The sequence below is a fragment of the Suricata suricatta genome, chromosome 14 (genome assembly GCF_006229205.1).
Source record: "Suricata suricatta isolate VVHF042 chromosome 14, meerkat_22Aug2017_6uvM2_HiC, whole genome shotgun sequence".
In the NCBI taxonomy this organism is placed as follows: domain Eukaryota; kingdom Metazoa; phylum Chordata; class Mammalia; order Carnivora; family Herpestidae; genus Suricata; species Suricata suricatta.
The window spans coordinates 54,398,002-54,418,548 of NC_043713.1; the positions used below are offsets into that span (position 1 = coordinate 54,398,002).

The 20,547-nt window shown below is 39.6% G+C and overlaps 1 protein-coding gene across 5 annotated transcripts in view; it reads right to left on the reverse strand.

Annotated features, from left to right (window-relative positions):
• The window catches only part of L3MBTL4 (L3MBTL histone methyl-lysine binding protein 4), a 354,831-nt gene that overhangs the window by 305,043 nt on the left and 29,241 nt on the right, over positions 1-20,547 (reverse strand). For all 5 annotated transcript variants that reach the window (XM_029922680.1, XM_029922679.1, XM_029922681.1 and 2 more), the window contains one exon: positions 11,321-11,375. In XM_029922680.1, the coding sequence (XP_029778540.1) occupies positions 11,321-11,375 (55 nt within the window). The remainder of the gene's footprint in view (positions 1-11,320; positions 11,376-20,547) is intronic.

The following is a 20,547-nucleotide window of genomic DNA, read 5'->3' on the forward strand; positions in this document are numbered from 1 at the left end:
GGGGACAGCTTAGATTCAAGTGGATTTCCCTTGAGCAACACAACTTTGGGCTTTATGTTGAAATGCAGTGGAGAAAGGTCAGCACTAAGGCTGGGGAGAAGACAAGGATTCACAGTTAAGGAAAGATAAGAAAAGTAAACCACCTAAAGAAATATTCCAGAAACAAATCCAACAGCCCCTGATAACAGAATGCCCATGAAAAGTGAGAAAAAGAAGATGTCAAAATGGCTGTCCAGCTCTCAGCTTGGGCGTCCGATGGGTGGGTCAGTCGCCAAACTAGGGTGTGTCTTCCTCTCTCCAGAGATTCGGGGCATGGGCTTTGCTAAGATTGACTTTAAATCATATATAAGATCCAGTTCATCTCCCAAATAATGGACCCATCCAGCACGTTTTCCAAAAGTTTGGATATTTTTATAACCCTCTATATCTTTTATATCTGTTCAACATACTGAAGACCAGACCTGTGCCCCTATCATTTTTCCATGCTCCTCATTTTATCACAACAGTCACAAAATGTTGGCAATAGTCTTTCATTTCCACTTAAAGTGCTTTTCCAAAAAAATATTTTTCTACACATAACTGCTCGCCAAAGAGGCTTCTCAGGAAAGACTTGTGACAAACATACTGCACTGCTTCCAGTTACACCAGGGAAAAAACAAATGGGTTTTTAAAGGTTTCAGGGTGCCTGGAAGTCTCAGTCAGAGAGCATGTGACCCCACACACACAGGGGGTAGAGACCAAATAAATAAACAAATAAATAAACTTGAAAGATGTAAACTTTGCATCAGTGTCTTCCTCAAAGAAAAGTAAGTCCTTTCTTAAGAAAGATAAAAAAACAGTTTTTTAAAAAATGCTTCACCTAATGCTAAACTTCCCCATAGAAATTTCCTAAGCAAAATGTGAGAACTGATACCAAAAAGAACCTAAAAACTATTGAAGATGAACACATAAATTTTCTATTTAAGCTGTTTAAGAAAAATACCACTTGTTGAGTATCTCCCAAGAGCCACATACACTATACTTTCTCATTCAATCAATCTCATTCAAGAGAAATTGCCTATTACTCTTAATTCACCAGCAAGGAAACTGGGGATCAGAGACGTGAAACAATTCAATTGTTGGCAGTCACACAGCCAATTACGTGGCAAAACCAAAATTCAAATGAGGTCTCTTCAAGTCTAAGCAAACACTCTTTATTTCCTTTCACATATCAAAAGAGAAATTAAAAGTTTGTACTATTAAAAGACAGCATTTACCCTCGGCTTAAAACAAAACCATGGCCGGACACCCAGGGCCCAGGCATCTGTCTGTATCGACCTGCTTGCACACTCTGGCCTGAACTCTAGGGAAGTTTCTGTGCTTACACATTAACATCTTTATTGTGAATTAGATGCTGTCTTAAAGAAAGTTTTGGGGGGCAAGGGGGCCTGGGTGGCTCAGTTGGTTCAGCGTCTAACCTTGGCTTAGGTCATGATCTCATGATTTGTGGGTTCAAGCCCCATGTCGGTCTCTGGGCTGACAGTTCAGAGCCTGGAGCCTGTTTCAGATTCTGTGTCTCCCTCTCTCTCTCTGCCCCTCCCCACTTGGGAGCGTTCTCTCTCTCTCTCTCTCTCTCTCTCTCTCTCTCTCTCTCAAATAAATAAATAAATGTTAAAAAAAAGAAAGCTTTTCTTTTTTAAATAGGGTTAATTATGCTTATAGAAACAGTAGAACAGTAAGATTCTAGTCATGAACATTCCAAGTCATTTTCTAAGGGATTCATCTGTTCTACAAAGGGAGCTACCATACAAATGCAGCTCTGCACTTAAACACTGAAACAACTAACAACTTTAGCAAAGCAGCAAGAACACATTACCAATTCCTATTGCCTTCTGACTTTTGAGGGAAATCCACAGGCATTCTCTGGGAGTCTCAGCATCACATCCACATTGGTCCCAGGCACTGAGACTCAAAACACAACGGTCATACTTGACTCTCCCCTGTGCTTCATAAGTTTGGGAATTATTTCAAAATGCAGTGGAGGAAGGTCAGCATTAGGACTGTGGGAAGAATGAGTGCACAATTGAATGCAGATCTGAAGTGCACAGTGAGACCAGAAAGTGCCACGCACACAAATGGATGGTACATCAATTACTTTGATGTACAGGAGCCTCGACAGTTACCTGCTAACACGTGGCCTTCACCTAGAAGGAAGACACAGACAGCTGGGAGACATAACCAGGACCTCCCCCGGAACTCCTCACCACTTAGTCTGTTTGCTTTTTCTCTACTTCAGGTGCTTCTTGCTTTCTCCTTCCTCATCCTCTCTTCAAGAATAACACCCTGTTCTTCTTTTCATCCTCCTGGCCTCCTCTTTGCTTCCTGTCTGTCCCTCGCTTCCCCTGCTGAACAACTCTGTTCTAAAGCTGTATGTGAGCAGAACAAGGTAGGCATCCACATGGGAAGGTGGGGGTGAGGGGCTGTAAGGAAAATACCCCCACTTTGGGGAGTCCAGCACAGAGTACGGCAACCAGGCCGGGTGAAGGAGTGTCACCACGGAGGGGTGCAATGGTAGGGGGCAGGCGGTGGAGGAGTCCTAAGCAGGGTGTTGAGGGCATCCATTTGGGAAGCTGACCCAGAGTTTAGAGTCCGAGCTGTTCTGTATAGAAGTTATTTGTGTGACTTATCATGTGTTTCTGTCCACAGCCACACATACAGTCACAAGGGGCTTAGTTGGCTTGTGCTTCTTATCTGGCCTCCAGATCAGAATTGGCCCTTCTGTTCCAGACACCAAGAGGGATGAACCTGCCTCACCCAGAGCCAGACCAGTCTGGCCCCTAGAATGGATCAGGGAGAGAGGAGAAATGCGCAAATGCCCAGGCTCCTAAGATTGTGAGATAACAGAAACAGAAAAAAAAAAACCCAAAAAAACAGCTTGCCCAGGACTGCACTTAGGCAAACTTAATGACAAACCATAAATCACACGTGGGTAATCCATATATTTCCCTGGTGGGAACACTTAGTTGAAGGTGTCACCTAAGGGAAGGACGCTTTGTCCAGGACCCTCAATCAGGACTCCAACCAGGCTGGTCACCACAGAGGCTTCCCCAGCCAGAAGGCTGGATGTTATGTAGTAGCCCTTCTTTGTTCTTCTCTACACTTCTCTTCCTCTTTATGTTTACTATAATTGTTTAATCCATATATTCCCTTTCTTTTATAATTAATAAACCTTTCCTCCATGAAACCAAAAGTCAGGCTAAAGTGAATTACTATTATTCAGAACAAGAGCCCAAATGGGGCACGGAGGGCTCCCTCTGGATGGGCAGCCTGGTGCAGAGCACCAAAGCCCAGTTAGGGTGAGGATGGTGTCCTGCAGAGAGGTGGCCTGGGCAAAGGAGGGGGCCCGGGATGGTGGGGCCTAAGTGGGACAAGGTGGTTGCACATCCCAGGGAGGGGTGGGTGGCAACAATGATTACATAGAGGAGGATTTAGCAAATAAGCAAATATACTAAAGATAACGAGAGCCACATTTCTCACTGTCAAAAACTGTGATTCAAATATATGAAGGGGAAAAACAGAAAAAATCCTATGTGATCAGAATGAAAATGGAGGTATCACTGTGAATGTGTAGATTTCAGTATAAAGGGAGAGACTGATATAAACAAAAATACTAATATGAAGTATATGCATGTGTGGTGTGCGAGTGAGTGTAGACATATATCGTGTGTATAAATGCGTATGTATGTAGATGGGCGTGTGTACAGACATATAAAGAGACACTCCTTAGCTCTGTCCACTGAGAGAGCCTGATAGTGAGGACAATCTAACAGCAATGAACACACATAACCCCAACCATGAAGAAGAACCAAGGTCTTTGCAGATATTACTGACTCAAGGCCTGGGGCATGGAGAATACATGATGAGCCCAAAACATCTTGAGTCACAAAATATGGAAGTGCTCGAAGAATAATACAGACATATCAGAAGGACACCAACACCACCCGAAGGGGCTTCTACTGGCCAAACATGGGTTAATTTGAGCACCCAAATAGTGGACTTTAATTGATTAAAATACAATGAATAAAAGATAAGAAATGGTATGTCCATAGTGAAATAAATAAATTAGGTAGAGAGGAAAGGGAAGAGGAGGGAAGGAGAGGAGAGGGAAGGGAAGGGAAAGGAAGGGAAGGAATAAGTAGGTGAAAAACAGGATATTTACAGCTTCTAATTCCCTCCCTATAAAACGTACCAATTCCAAAGGAAAAATTGTAACTTCACAGTGGAGAAACCTAGCAGACACCAGGATAATCAAGGGATCAAAGTAAGTTATCATCAGAAATGGGACAAATCATAATTATCTGTTATCTGATAGGAGGCCAAGAGAGAGGGAAAAAAAAAACATCACTTGTATGATATTCCCCCAAAGATGTACAACCTGAATCTAATCATGAGGAGATATCAGACAAACTCAAAATGAAGAACATTTACAAAATAACTGGCCTGTGACCTTCAAGAGCGTCAAGGTCAAGTCCCAGGAAAGCTGAGGACCTGGTGCAGACACAGGAGACCGCAGAGATGACTAAATGCCATCTGCATCCAGAAGTGGATCCCTTCACCATAAAGGACACTGTCGGGATAACGGGTATAACTTGAATGGGGTCTGCATCTTGCATGAAAGGTATCGACTTTAAATTCCTGCCTTGAATGGTTGTACTGTAGCTGTGTGTGGCTCAATCATGTTTGTAGGACATGCATACTCAAGTATTTGGGGGTGATGAGGTACCAGGCTGGTAAGGTGTTCTGTAATTCAGAAGAAAAAGATGTCTCTGAGCTGTACTTGCAACTTTTCTGTAAATCTGAGATAGTTCCAAATAGTTCAGAAGTGTATTTAAGAAATGAAGAATTTCACTCGGCCGTGCTGAGAGAGCACAGGGAGATGAAGCAGTCATTAAACATAGGCATGTCAGCCAATAAGCCCATAGTCCAAATTAAATATTTCACATGAAACAGTTTAGGTTCATAGGAATATTGAAATGCCCCCAAAGTACCAGTTCTAATCTCAGTAGCGAGAGGTAATTACACTGAACCAAAATCAAACATGCTTTAAAGCAGCAGAGCACATTAGTGGAAAGAATCCTTTGGTTAAACCAAGCCTCTGGTTTTAGGAAGAGAACAAGGAAGGAGGAGAGGTCCCGCAGGAGGAGATGATGGGGCGTTCTGCTTGGGAAGGTGGTGGCCGCCAGCCGCTGCCGGGCCCTCCCTGTAACTATGAGGCTCGCACAGCTCGAAGCTTCCCAGACGCCTCCACTGGGACTAAGTACCGCTCGGTGACATTTTCTTTTGCTAAATCAATCCAAAAGTCAGGGCACTCAGACCCCTTCCCAGAGTTCAATACTCTTATTATCCACCAGGGACCTCTAATAACAGAAGTAGTGGAGGCTCCTCTGTGGGACAGTTTGAGAACATAAATAATCTGGAGGCTTCCTCAGGAAATTCTTTAATGAGGTAAAAATGTTAATATGATGTCTGCTTTCATATATTAAAGTATTCAACATGGCCCATAAAAACTGTCTTTATAAACTGGCTTTTATGAATAAAGGGCCTTGGCCTCTCTTGATGCTTTATTCAGTTTTATTCACGGACACCATCTACGGACATCTGTGGGAGCGCACTGTCACACTAGCACTCATTCACCCAGAGTGGCAGAATCTTACAGGGCAAGTTTGGCAACTTAATTATGCAAGTGTGAAGATGAGCTCACTAATAAATCACCATAAAGAGCAAATAAATTCTTTTTTACAGAGCAGTATTTTTGTTAAAGTACAGGTGGATGTGTTTTATTTATTAAAGTTCCCCCCAAAAAAGTATGTTGGTTACAAAGAAGTCCCCTGCTTATCGTTGAGTGATAGTTTCATGGCTCAGTGAGAATGTAATTCTTTAGGTTCAAAGTATTCAAATACTTCAACATTTAACTATGCATTTAAGGATAGTAAATGCCATCTATAAAAATAAGAACCAACTAAAGTAAAATTGATTTGTTTTTCCCTTTTCTGATGTTGTTGCCCATTCCACAGAAAGTTCTTTGGTGGGAATAAACCGACCTCTCACAAAGTTTTAAAATGTGGGCATTACTTCCACTGACACAGAATCACTTTGCAAGAAAGTACTTCTGTCATTGCACCTAGGAAGTAAACTAGTTACTCCAACAAAAGACTCGGGATAGTGCTCAAAGGACCATCTCTGAATCCTTTGGAATCACTTAATGAACCATATCCCCCAGCACCAAAGCTACTCTCTGAAAGTAAGTTAAGCACTTTGGAAGCTGTGTTAATTCTTCTTCAGGCCATTTCGCTAATTAATCCTTCAGCGCTCTAGTAAATTATTACTTCAGTCTACTAAAGGATAAATCCTACTGGCTGGATTGGACCTGATTACACACCTTTTTAAAGAACACTAAATTTAAATGGGAGACATAGCTTATTGCATAGCTTAAATTTTAAAAGCCAAATGCCCAAGGATATGCTGAGAGAAAACAGAATAAGGAGAAAAACACAAAATAAGCAAAGTAGAGAAAATAATGAGGATGATCCAGCTACTTGGATTATGCTAGAAAAGGAAGCCTTCAGGCAGAAGAAACTGTTCTTCAGACAGCAAGGTCTAGACTGCACCCGTTAGGCTAACGCCAAACGGGGAGAGGCAGAGTTCAGTGGCAGATGCTGGGCAAGTCCCAGAAGCTCAGAGGCCTCTAATGATCTCTAATCCTAGAGAAAGGATACAAGGGTCTCTACCAACAGAATTTCAGATAAATTGTAGCTGGGAAAGAGAGGGTAAAAAACAGCCTATTACCTCTCACTTCAGAGAGGATAAAAGAAAACATGAAACCACTGAAAAGTGATTAGGGTCATCTCTTAAGTTGAGAGAGATTATTTGAGAGATATCAAGAGAGATGAGTCGAGAAACATTGGTAATTATTTAGTGAGGGTGCATGAGAAGGAGGGTCAAGGATGTCTCCAGGACTCTAGACTGAAACCAGGTGCTACAGACGAAGGTGCTATATGAGAAGCGGACTCAACACCTAGGAACAAAGAATTCAGCTGTAAAGGTGATGTGAAATCTAAAAAGTAAGAAAAAAATAGAGCAGGGAAGCTTCCACTGATTTGGAAGGTCCTTTATTCCATTCAATCAACAAAACATTGGTGATTCTCTGTGGGGCACTGGTGTACTAAGAAAGAATAGTGTGAGGGGGATGACTGAGTGTAGATGGCAGATGATGAAGACAGGATGAAATGAAAGCAAATGAGGAAATAATGTAGCTCTCAAGAGACTGGATCAGCTGGTGGTGACTTCCAGCCACCGAGAACAAGACGTTGGAGTAAAGGAAATGTGCACACAATGATAACGCAAAGTGATAGTCTAGACTGGATGGGGAACAGAAAAAGGACATTAGAAAAACTGGTGGAATTTGAATAAAGTACAAACTTCAGTGACAGTGATATACCAATGTTAATTTCTTAGTTCTGACAAATGACCTCCTGTCATGAAAGATACTAATGTTCACAGAAACTGGGCAAAAGACTTATCTCTGTACTATTTCTGCAATTTTTCTCAAGTCTAAAATTATTCCAAAATAAAAGTTTACTTACAAAAAAAGGAAGAAATTCAAAAACAACAGACATTTCAAGAAATCCTTCTTTCCATAAGTTGAAGCTTTGAGGAATTTATTTTTCAGTATTTGCTTGACTATACCATAATTACCTACTAATTGTAGAAAAACAATACTCACAAAATATGGAAGCATTTTTTCATTTCACAACTTAGAAATAATAATTGTTATAACACATCTTTCCTTCTATTCCACAGATATGTGTTTTTTTAACCATCACTGAGATTAATCTCCTAAGCTTTTTTCCCCTTAATGTTATCTTAAGCTTTCCCTCCCATGTAATTTAATTTTTCAAGAGCACTGAAGTGAATACACAATTGCCTACATAAAATTGTACCACAATGTTTTACCTACTCAAAGTTCGTTGGACATTTAGATTATTGTCAACTTTTCTCCAGTTATAATTAGTACTACAATGAATATCATATGCATAAACTCAATGCGGATGGTTTATTTCATTAGGAGAATTTCAAAAAATGGAGTTCCTGAGTTGAAGGAAATGTTTGCTAGACATGTGATAAATGCCATCAGTGTGTCCCCCAGAACAGTGGAACAACATGTACTCCCAAGAGCAGTGTACTGACAGCCTGCACCCCCAGTCTCTCAGCAGACAGGATCAGCATGTTTTTAACTATTGTCAAATGGAAGGTAAAAAATGTTCATTATTACATTTAAATGTTTGTTTCTTTGCCTTCTAGTAAGACAATGTATTTAAAACATTTATATTTTAGCTGCTTTTATTTCCTCTTCCATATTCCTGTTCATGTCCTTTCTCTGGTGTTGCACTGAGATCTTAGTGCATTACTTCTAAATCTGTTGCATGGACCTTCTTGATTTCCATTTTGATTTTTATTATGACATTTTTGATGTACAAAGTTTAATTTGGATGTGTATATATCTCATTTTCCTTCATAATTTCTTCTACTCTTTTTATATTTATACAGACCTCACTGCCCTAACACTCAACTAAACAAATAAAAGAAGTAGCTAAAAAAAAAAAAAAAGTAGCTTAATCAGTTAACTGGTTTCAGCTCAGGTCATGATCTCACAGTTGTGAGATCAAGTCCCACATCAGGCTCGGCAAGGAACACAGAGCCTACCTGGGATTCTCACTCTTTCTTTCTCTCTCTGCCCCCTTCCTGGTCATTCATTCTCATTCCCTCTCTGTCTTTCTCTCTCAAATAAATAAACGTTTAAAAAATTTTAGAAGGTGAAAAGCCAGATAACTTGTCAAACTGAAGAAATGAGTTTTAGAGACTTCATACACATCTGGGATTACACAGTGATTGACAACACTAATTCTATACCTTTAATAATACATAATTATTAACAAATAATACTGAAGCAAACCTTTTCTTAGTCGTATCCAAGACAATTGTTAAATTTTTTTAATCACCTGGAATAATACAGCTCAGAGAGTTTCCAAGAGAACCAAAAAAAAATTAATCTCAGGGTATGACTATGTCAGGAAAAACCTAGTTCAGCTAGTTCCCATGGACACAGAGGGCTATAATGGACAGCATTAGTACTTTAATTATCAGTAGTTATTTTTCCCATCCCATTTCTAAGCATGATTCATTTTCTCTACTTTGTCTGAATAGCTACAAAGAAGGGAGAATGTTAAAGTAACAGGTACAGCAGGAAGCGCACAGGCTTTAGAACTTGCTAGATGTGGGTTCAAATCCCAGATCCATCATTCACTAGTTATTTACCCGAAATACGTTGAACGGCCTCTCAAAGCTTCATCATCTGTAACATCGGAGTCAGTATTAGTGGCACAGACTGGGCCCTCAATAAATTATTTGGTAATGATTCCACAGAAATGCCTTCTTTGTAAAAGCAGCACTAAGAATTGTTTATTTTTCAATACGATTTTCTGTTTACATATAAATATGCATGTGTACTTTTTTCCGTTCCTCTTGTTATTAAGTCACGGGTAAGGGACTAGATCATTTTTGTTTTGCAAGCAACCTACAGAGAAAATTAAACAATTTCCAGAAACTATAGAAAGAAAATCCCCACTGTAATTTGAAAAATTACAAGAGGCAACAGGCAATTTAGGGAATGGTTTCCTTCATCCCACTAAAAGTGGTACCTCAAAAGCCCCCCAAATAATTCCCTTTGCATTTCAACTAGCAGTCTGGAGCATCCATATGCACCAAACAAATCCCATCCTTCCTGTAAACATGGAGCTAAGTTCAACAGTCGGAGCAAACCTCAGATTTGATAATAATAAATCACAGGTGAAACTTTTGAGAATTGGACCACTACCCATAAAAAGGAGTCTGACGATGGAAGAATCACAGCAAAAAGTCACTTTCTACTGAAACTGAAAAACTATTTGTGATAAACATATATTTGGCTATAATGGAACTATAAATGCTAAATCACTAAGAAATCTTAGTTTTGAGAACTGAACATTCTTAAATTGTTGGCCTAACTCTGCATCTTCTTTTTCTAGAATAAATGCTTCAACCATGAAATAAGAGAATCTAAAACAATTTGCATTAGTGTGAAAATACAGCAGCAGAGGTGAACAACAACAGAATAAATCACAATCTCTTTCCGAAAAGAAAAAAATAACGTTTAAAAATAATGTTTAAAGCCAGGTACAGTCCAAATTTGTTTCTAGAATTCCAGTGTTGCATAACTGAAATGTATTTCAATGGGGCTGAACATCAAGTTACATAATTACCAAATTACTGCATTCTACTTTGCATTTTCAGCAAAGAACATGGTGGGTCTGGCTGACAGCAAGAGAAGAAAAGAATTCAAAGCAGCATATTTTGCTTATAGCGGAAAACAACTTTTATTTTTAAGGCGTTTAGATGGAAGATCACAAATTTTCAATAGTTTGCCTCCAATCTAAGCAATATAAAATGGTCTTGAAAAACCTCAGTTTTTGTTTGTCATTTTTTCAAGGTATTTTTAGTGGTTTTCATGGTTTATTTTTAAAAGGTTATTCAACAAGTACATAACATACATTTAAAAGATCATTAGAAAAGATGTATCAAATGCATATGCTTCCTTCCCATGGAGAGTAGCACAAATGTCGGACATTCAGCTACATTTTACAGAAAATTTAATAACGGTTGTCTGCTTGTATAGCAATAATCACAAAATAATGGAATATATATTCCAGGAAAATATCATCTGCATTTGTTGATTTAAATTTAAAGCATCAGAGAATTAGCCGAATATTAAAAAGCTGTTATCTGAAACTTATTGATGTATTAATAACCATAATGAGTGATATTCATTTCAGAGCAAATATACAACCTCCTCTAAAATATGACTTTGGTGGAAAAGACAAATGCAATCATTAGAAGATTAAACTATGTTGGGAAGAGCTTAAACAAAGAATTATAATAAACTAAGTAGCATCTCCCATTGCCCTGTTCTCAGGGAAGGTTTGCAAATAAAACGCTATTTTACTTAAAGCATGTTTAAGAAGCAAATAGATGAGATCAGAGCTTCAGACTTTTTTCTTGATGTGTATATGTGAAAATCTTAGATGACTCAGATGGTCTACGGAAGGGTATGGAACACAATGTCAATAAGTGACACTGCGATTAGAGACGTAAATTAATAACCCTAAAACAATGAAAGCTGTCTAATAAAAGCCACATTTAGAAGTTGCTCATTGTGGATTAAAACTATAAAGATGGTCATGAGTACCGTGACTCGACGGAGTTGCAGCCTCCCGGGGCTTCTTTTCTTCTCCAGCTTGCTCCTAGAACACAGAAATCGTGGTTTAGACCATATTTTTGGATACATGTTTGACACACCGGAAACTAACTCTTCTGTGCAGGAAGCCAAACCATGAAAAGCACTTGTAAAGACAGCAACAATCCTTGAGTAGCCAGTGCCCTCAGGTGGGTGTGACACCTCAGGGGCACACCATGATCCATTTGGACAAGGCAGAAATGCTCTATTTCTGTCTTAATTCTTAGTTGGCTAAAATATGAGAGAGAGTAAGGTTCAGTAACAGTATGGAAGCTGATGAAGGTGCCTCCCTGCTGCCTGTGTGTGACAGTTGTGCCTGAGGCAGGCTGATGGAAGAGGCAGGTCCCACACCAGAGCCCAGCCTCCTTCAGCCTACTGGCATCTATGACAGTTTATTAAGGCTCAGTCAAGATAACGTTATCTAATTTTAGCCAAACTGACCTCCAGAGAAGAGACACATGACTTCGAAGGTTCCTTTGAGAAAATCACAGACCGCAGATGACAAACTACACAAGTGCCCAAGACCCTGGTGGAGCCATCCACGGGGCCAGCAATCCATCAGACATACTCTCTCAGCACCTCTCCAAGAGAGGGGACCACCTAACAAAGGCTAAGGGAATAACCTCTTTCTGAAAGATACTCACAGTAGCAAAGAGCACTTGTTAATGGGTACTCAGAAATGTGTTTCATTTACATAATTTTGTAGCCATAAACATTAAATGTCTCCTCTTCAAACCCTTAATTATACACTTAAAAATTGAGGAACAGACCTTCCCAATTTTAAAATCCTCCAAATTAAGGGTTTCAGTGGGCTCTGAACTCACTGTTGGATATATAAATATGCAACACTTCTGATAAGTTCCCAAGAAGAACTGTCATCAGGGAAGATGAAAATTCAGCAGCTGAAATACACAAAACCTTCACATACTGATGGGATGCTGAGAGATGAGTGTCGTGATTTCACAGGCTTGGCTAATGATTGATTCCTCAGGTTAGTCCTTTTTACCCTTGGGACATACCTTTTCAAAGCTATGACAAGGGTGACTGACCACCCCCGTTTTCCCAGGACTGACCCAGCCACAACACTGAAGCCCACATGTGGGGAGGCCCTAAGTTTTCTAGCCCTAAGGTAGAAAAACCAGGATACCCAGTGATCACAGCTGTGACAACCATTACAACCGAAACTAAACAAGTAGACTTCAGATAATGGCAACACAGAGCTTTGAATCAAGCTTTCAAAAAAAAAAAAAAATCATGCTTGTTAATACTTTAAGGAGAGCAAATGTATTTGTAACTGTTAAAATAAATCCCATTAATTTCATTTTTCTATTACACATCCTTAGTTTCTTTTTCGGTTTATGGCTTTGAGGTACAAAATAAAATTTGAATAATAATAAATCATACAATTTTCAAGTAAACAAATAGCCCACATATATGGAGATATGTGATTAATGTTTCTTTGTTGATGGATAAGCACACCAGGCTACCACTTGCCTATACAGCCATATACAATTGATTGTGGGAGCTTGGTATCTTTCTATACATGTAATTTGTTTTTTGAGTTCATATTGTTCAAGGTAAAGATATACATAGAAACAAATACAGTGAAAACTTTCCCACCCAAACTCCCCCTTCTGGCTAACTCACAACACCTCCACCTGGAAATCGCTGTTACTAGAGTCTAATATGTCTTTGCAAAATTTTCTTTATAAATATACAAAGAAGCATGAATACATGTTCTTATTGTCTTGCTTTAATGCACAAAGGTCGCACATCATAATCTTATTTCCTGCCTCTCTTTTCATTTAACAAAATACCTCAGAGATCCTTATCAGGTTATGAAGAGCCTTCTCCTTCATTCTTCACAGCCACACAGTATTATCCTGAATGGATATTTCATGATTTACTTAACCAATTCCATATTTATGGAATAGGCTATTTCTGATCTAGTTTTTTCCCCCAGTCATATAATGTGCTACACTGAAAAACCAGCATGCATGTCACTTTGCATGTGTGCAAGGGTATCTCTGGAATGACTTCTCAGGAGAGAAACTACCGGTCAGGAGACGCGTGCTTTCCCACGGCCCCTCCCCACACAAGCTGCCCCTCGCCACCATCCCTAAACCTGGGACCAGGCTCTGCTTTCCCACAGCCTCGTCACCAGAATGTTATCAAGTTTCTGGATTTTTGCCAAGATGTCGAGTGACAAATATCTCACTACAGTTAATGTGCATTTGTTTCATTATGAAGAAACTGAAGATCACTTTGTATATTTAAAATCACTTGCATTTTCTTCTCTGTGAAATAATCTTTTTTCCATCCTTAGTCCATTTTCTGTTGGAATGACTGCCCATCTTTGGGTCTTGATAAATGAGGAAGATTAGTCCTTTGTCTACATTATGAGATGCATTATTCTTTTTTTCCCCAGTTTGGCATTTGTCTTTTTCACTTTTCTTACAGTATTTTTTAATATGCAGGGATTTTTGTTGTTTCAAAATGAAATTATCAAATTTTTCTTTCATGGCTTCTCGATTTGAATAATCATTAGAAAATCCTTTTCCACTCCCAAATTATAAAAACTTTCTACTTTGTTTATGTCTGTCACATTTATGGTTTACTTTTTCACATCTGAATCTTTGATAAATCTGAATTTGAGCCAGGGTATAGTGTGAAGTAAACATCCAGTATTTTCGCCCAGGTGGCTCTTCACCTCTCCCAACATGTGTGGACTATATACTGAACTCCCATGTGCATTTGCTCCTACTTCTGGCATTTCCCTTCTGTTTCTTTGTGTATCTGTGTTTTCAGTTAGCAGTGCCCACTGTTTTAATTATGACAGCCTTGGGTTTTAATATGATGCCTAGACTATCTAGCGTTTACCCGCAGTGAGCGAGTTCCCTTCTGTTCAAGCTTTAGAGTCAGGCATCTGAGGGTTCACTCCCCACTTCACCTTACCAGTGGTATGACGCTGAGTAAGTGACCTAATTTCTGTGAGCCTCGGTTTTCTAATCTGTGGAGGTCACCTTAACTTGTTTACTGAATTGTTCCAAAGAATAGAGATCCACGGGTGAAACGCTGTTGCAGCCCATGACACAAGGCAGGCTCTCCATGGTAGCTGCCAGTTATTCTGCCAGATTTCAAACTGCCAAGAATGGATCCAGGCTCAATAAAAATGTGGTGTTTACTGGCTATCGTAGCCTTCCTATTTGTGTTTACTGGATGAAGAAACATATCTCAAATGAACAGAGTCTCTGATGAAAGATAAAAGAAGAATTCTGAAGCAGAGTAGAGAAGAATCTTAAACCGCTGACTGAAATAATTACCTACTTAACAAATTTATTGAGCAATTATTACACAGCAGGAACTGCACTGGGTTTTAAGGTGCACATGAAATCTAACACCAGTGTTTGTGCACTGACAACCCATCATCTGATAGGCGTGACTACTGAATGGCTGATGAGGAAAGGATGAAGCCTCACATTTATTCTGCTGTCCCCCCAGCTCCTTATGACATACATTCTCGCCCCCACTGTGACAACCCTGCACTTGCCTGTTCTCCACACATCACTCTGGCCTCTCTACTGCCTTCACGCCTCTCGTGTGCAAGCATCCCCACTGCTCTCTGGAGTCTCTGTCCTGCCCACCCCCTGTTCTGTTCTCCCTGACACCTGCCACTCTCAGGCTCACAGACAAGATGATCAGTGGATCCACATGTCCCTCCACCGTGTTTCAAACATGCAGATCCAAAGTCCTACTACATAGCTTCATCTGGATGCCTTACAACCTCTTGAAACTCAGTAAATACCAAAGGGAATTTGTGATTATACTCTGAACCTCTTTTTATCCCCTGCCCAAAGTTCCCCAAACTCACTCGGCACTTGGTTTCACCCTTACCCCCTCCTCTACTGGCTACTCTCCTTAAAGATTCTCGGATGATCCTAATGAGCAATGCCCTTGTAGAATCCCCTCCCTTGAGTGGGGGTGGAGCTTGTCACTTACTTCCAGACCAAAGAATATGCCAAAGATGATGGGGCAGTCCCATCCGTTTCTCAAACTCCATTACAAAATATGACTTCACATTAGCTGACTAAAGCAGAAGGATCTCTGGTCTTGAAATAGCAGGCTGCCGTGCAGTGAGAGGACCCCACGACAAGGAACTGCAGGGACTCTTGGAGCTAAGACTGGCTCTTGACTGAGAGCCAGCAGGAAAGCAGGAATTGCATTCCTACAACCACAAGGAACGGAATTCTGCTGTTCCACATGAGCTTGGAAGAGGCCACTGAGCTCCATAATGATCTCAGCCAGGCCAACACTTTGTTTTACCCTTTGGAATCCTAAGCAGAAAATTCATTTAACTCATGCCTGGATGACTGACCTACGGAAAATGTGAGATAATAATAAATGGCTGTTTTAAGCCACTAAGTTGGTGGTTAAGCAGTAATAAAAACTAATACCTGCCTATTTATCCTTTAGGAATTAACACAAGGAGCTCACTTTGCTCCTACTTCCTCCTCCCCTCCCCGCCCATGTTAAACTGGGTAACCTACGAAATCCCAGAAATACCCTGTACAAATCTTTATTATTGGGCCTATCATCTGTCTTATGAACTCAACTGCTTTGAGGAACTTACTGAAGGCAGTCTCTTAACCATCTTCCATCCCCAAAACGTAACTTGGCACCTAGTCTAGCTCAACAAATATTTGCCAAATGAAGGCATGAATGCAACTACTTTTCTACCTGGCAGATTTCACATCCAAAGTTACTATGGATACCTTTATGTAATTAACAAAGTAGCATCCTGATTGAACATACTATAGCCCAGAGCTTCTCAAAATTTAACATGCATATGAATCACCTGGGTTTTTTATTAAAATGCAGAACTTGACTCCATGGGTCTGGAACGGGGCCTGAGATTACCAGTGTCCAACAAGCCCCAGCTGACGCTACTTCTGAAGGTCTGTGGACCACAGCATGAGCCGCAAGGCCACCACCTTCCAGGCAGGGCGTCAGAGTGGAGAGGTCATCCGATCTACCTCTGTTCTACTGCATGTGAAATGATGAACTGAATGGGTCTAATTTTCTATGGCAGCTCTTTACCCCAATTTCATCTCTTTTTACCCACTCAATACACAGGAAATTTACATAATTTGAAACAACACCAGTCTCTTCTCATAAAGGTTTTACTGCAAAAACTGAAACGGTAGCGAGAAATACTATTCAAGAGTTGGTTCAAATATAAGATGAAATATATAATATGCTGTCTGTCACTCCGTTAGTGGATTAGGATGTTTGATTCACACTTCTTTATTTGTTATCGAAATTCTGCCTGGATAGAAGAAACATATCCCTCCAAAATTAACATTACCTCTCACTTTGGAGTTAAATCATCCAAGCTTCTTACGTACATATGTTTTCTAGGTGGATCAGGTTATACGTATGTAGCCAGATACATGAAATGTCACCATTTTGTATTTAAGAATAAATGTATACTTTTCTTAAGACACACTGACCTCATGTTTTGGACAATTTCGCAAATAAAAATAGGATTTAATATCTTATAACAGAGCAGAAAAATGTTGAATTTGGAGTCAGGTGACCCAAGGCCAGGTCCCAACCCCACCCACAAAGAAGTATGCAACCATGAATAAATGACATATATTATCCAGACCTAATTTTTCTTGTCTATAAAATAAAAGGCTTGGACTAACCGTTCTCCTGCATCAGGAGCTCCTGCAAGCTTTAAGATCCTCTGCTTCTGTCTGAGCTAATTAATTATTTCATACAGGTAATAAATCCACACTGCTATTAATGAATAGAGAGTTAATTAAAAAAAAGGAAAGGAAAAATGAGCACTTTTCCTTATCTTCACAGACAGAACACTTAAGGAAATCAGTATGAATGGAGAAAAATAAAACCATTACTGTGATTTCTCGTTCAAACTTCAGTTTTGGAAACTGAAAATAAAGCTTCAGGAAGAAAAAAAAAGCACTCTGAAGAAGGGGAGATAGTGGTTCAAAAAACATAAAATAAGCCTTTGCTATGGTACATTTCCATTCACCAGTTTAAAATCCATCATTTTGGAAGAGAGGATTATGAAGTGGGAAAATAACCAAAAGGCTTCATGTTCTGCTACCTCCTGATGGACCTGGATGCATCATATACTTTTAGTACAAGTTACAGTGATTTTTCTAATTAGTAAGTGTCGACATTTCCCTGTCTATGAATTCCAATCAAAGAAGCAAAACAATAGTTTCACCTACTGATGTGTGATTTGCAATTTCCAGTCCTCGCCCTGGACCAGCCGGATACTGTCCCTGGCTTTCTTTCACCCCCAGACCAGCCCTTGGAGCACTGGAGGGCTTTCCAGCGGCCATTGCTCCTCTCCCACAAGAACAGAGGGTGACACCTATCGGTTTCACGGACAGTAGAAAACACTGAAATCCCCTTCGGTAACTCCAGCAACAAACTAGCATTTGAATTTCACTTGCTGTCTCAAGTCCACTTTTCAACTTCTCTTTTTCTCGAATTCAATGTTGGTAACAAACTGAAGACAAATGAAATTAACCTTTCAGATAAAACAAACAAAAATTAAAAAAAGGAAAACCAGGAAAGGGTTATTTTCCACTGCTCTACTGCAATTCAGATGGAGACAGAAGGAAATAATCTCATTTTACTCAAATATTCAATATCCTTTGAGAGCCACAACTTTTTTTTTTCAATGGCATCTCTAGATCTATTAGCCTCACTCTACCTGAATAAAAACAAAACCCCACGTTAGGAGTCTAGACTCGGAGGAGGAAGGCTACTGTGTGGTTATTGCAAGTGGATGTGCCCTGTTCAGTGCCAGCTAGGAGTGGGGCGGGGGGCGGAATCCCAGGCATATTTTAAAATAGTATGTGCTAAGACTTCCACAAAAAAGGGAAAAAAATCTAAAATAGCTTTATAAATATCTCCTCTCTATGGTTCCCCCATATGTATTTTTTGGCGTAGGGGAGGAGCAAGGGGAGAGGGAGAGAAAATCTTAAGCGGGCTCCATGCCCAGTGCAGAGCCCTACATGGGGCTCCATCTCACAACTGTGAGATCATGACCTGAGCAGAAATCAAGTCAGACACTTAACTGACTGAGCTACCCACGAGACCCTGGTTTTCCCACATATAAATGACTTCTATTGGCTGATGCAAACTAGTGTATCAGTCATGAGTAAGGCAATAAAATGATTCAAAAAATTAAGTACTACCGAAGATAAAGAAACTAATATAACCTTACCCTAAACATTTTCTCATTATCTATTTAAGGCTATTACAAAAAATTTTCATTACACTGTGCCCAAGTCAAAGCCAACCATGGCTCCTTCCTGCCAATACGTATATCAAGTTCCACAGATACGATGTCAGGGACGACTTCCTCTGCTCTGTCATCAAGACTGTCTAAGCGTAGCCACTCACATCCATCCTAGTCCTCTTACTCCTTCATTACGTACCAAATATGAGTTCACTGAAATGGAAAGACCCTTAAGATCTTTTTATTTAAGACTCTGGTTCTATAAACAAAGAAACTGAGGCCCAATTTGGTGAAGGACTTATCCTTGGTCATGGAGCTAATGATCATCAGAGCCAAAAACTAAAATCCAAATATCCTGACCCCCAGCCCAGCTCTCACTCTGCAAAACTGCCAACAGCAACATCTGCTCAGTGAGACAAGTCATTATAACCTTGTCATTTATCACATACAGCACACTTGCTTGCAACCCCATACCTTTGCTCATGCTGCTTCCTTGGCCCAGAAAATCCCTCCTATGACCCTTCAACTTCCTTATCTCTCAAGGTTAGTTGCCTAGATAGCACCCAGATGTTACAGCACAAATAAGTTGTATTCTCTCATATTGCACCTTACCAGGCTGGATTTATTTTACCAGGTTGGATGTAAGAACCATTTGTTACAACAGTATTAAATATGTATTAAATACATTTTATTTGTTAAATAAATTAGACAAAGCCTTAATTATGGACATCTTAGCTACTCCTCACCCTTCAAAGTCAAGACACGAGCCCCTAATGACTCTACCTGTCTCTGAAAGTTGACTACACCTACAAACACTAGTGTGTGCAAGCACTTAGTTGTCTCACATCACCCCATATAAGTTAGTTCTTTTTGACTTAATAATAATACATTTATTTTTCAGATTTATTCAGATACTTTAGAGAATACATAATGTGTCATATTTTTATTTCTCAAAGTTCATACTTCACTAATCAGATATAGATTCATAGATTTTAAAAGGTTCAGAGGAAGAGGAAGAATGGGAACCAAGATTTATTCAGTATTTTACATACACAATTATTTTATTCTGATATACCCGAATAAAATTTTCTTTTTTATTTGAGAAACTTGCATTTTTATGTAGAAAATTTGAAATTTTACAGCTTACATATGGTTTGGGGTTGCATACACACCAAATGCACACCAAGCATCTATTAAATCACCCTGAAAAAAATGCTTAGTTTCCCCAATTATCATGTGCCTACACTTTGCCAGTCAATTCTAATGGTGGTAGAGTGGAAAAGGCTAGCCAACGGCCCTTGTGTTAGATGTTCGAAGAAGCACGACGTGTTAAGGGATCTAACAGGGGCCGGGAAACTCCTCTCTCCACACCTGCGGCAGCGCTATGGGGCATGGAAAACAAAGCACATCCACGTGACAGATCTCAGTGGACAACGGCATAAGACATGCAATAAAACCAAAGTGAAAAAGGCACTCTTGCTTGCAGATGCTGTTACACAGAATACACACTGGGGAGACCTCTCTGGAAGATGATATAAAAGGCTTATCAAGATTTTATATGCACATAGCGTTAGTATGACATGTCTACTAGTAAGATTTGATCTTTGAATCATCTGCAAAAGCACACCAAAATATATGAATACAAACATTTGGTTTTATGTATGTTTGTAAGTGTGCATAAAGGGTTGGGGTTCTTAGCTTCTTTTTTTTTTGGTATTTGATTCTTATATAGATTCACAAGAAAATGTAAACAGTGGCCATATCTTTAAAAAAAAGATTTGGGGATTAGCATGTGTGTGACTGGCTATAGTGAGAATTTACTTCTTATTTTTATACTTTTATACTATTTGTTTTTTAACTATGTGCCTGTATAATGAAAAATGTAATAAAATGCTTA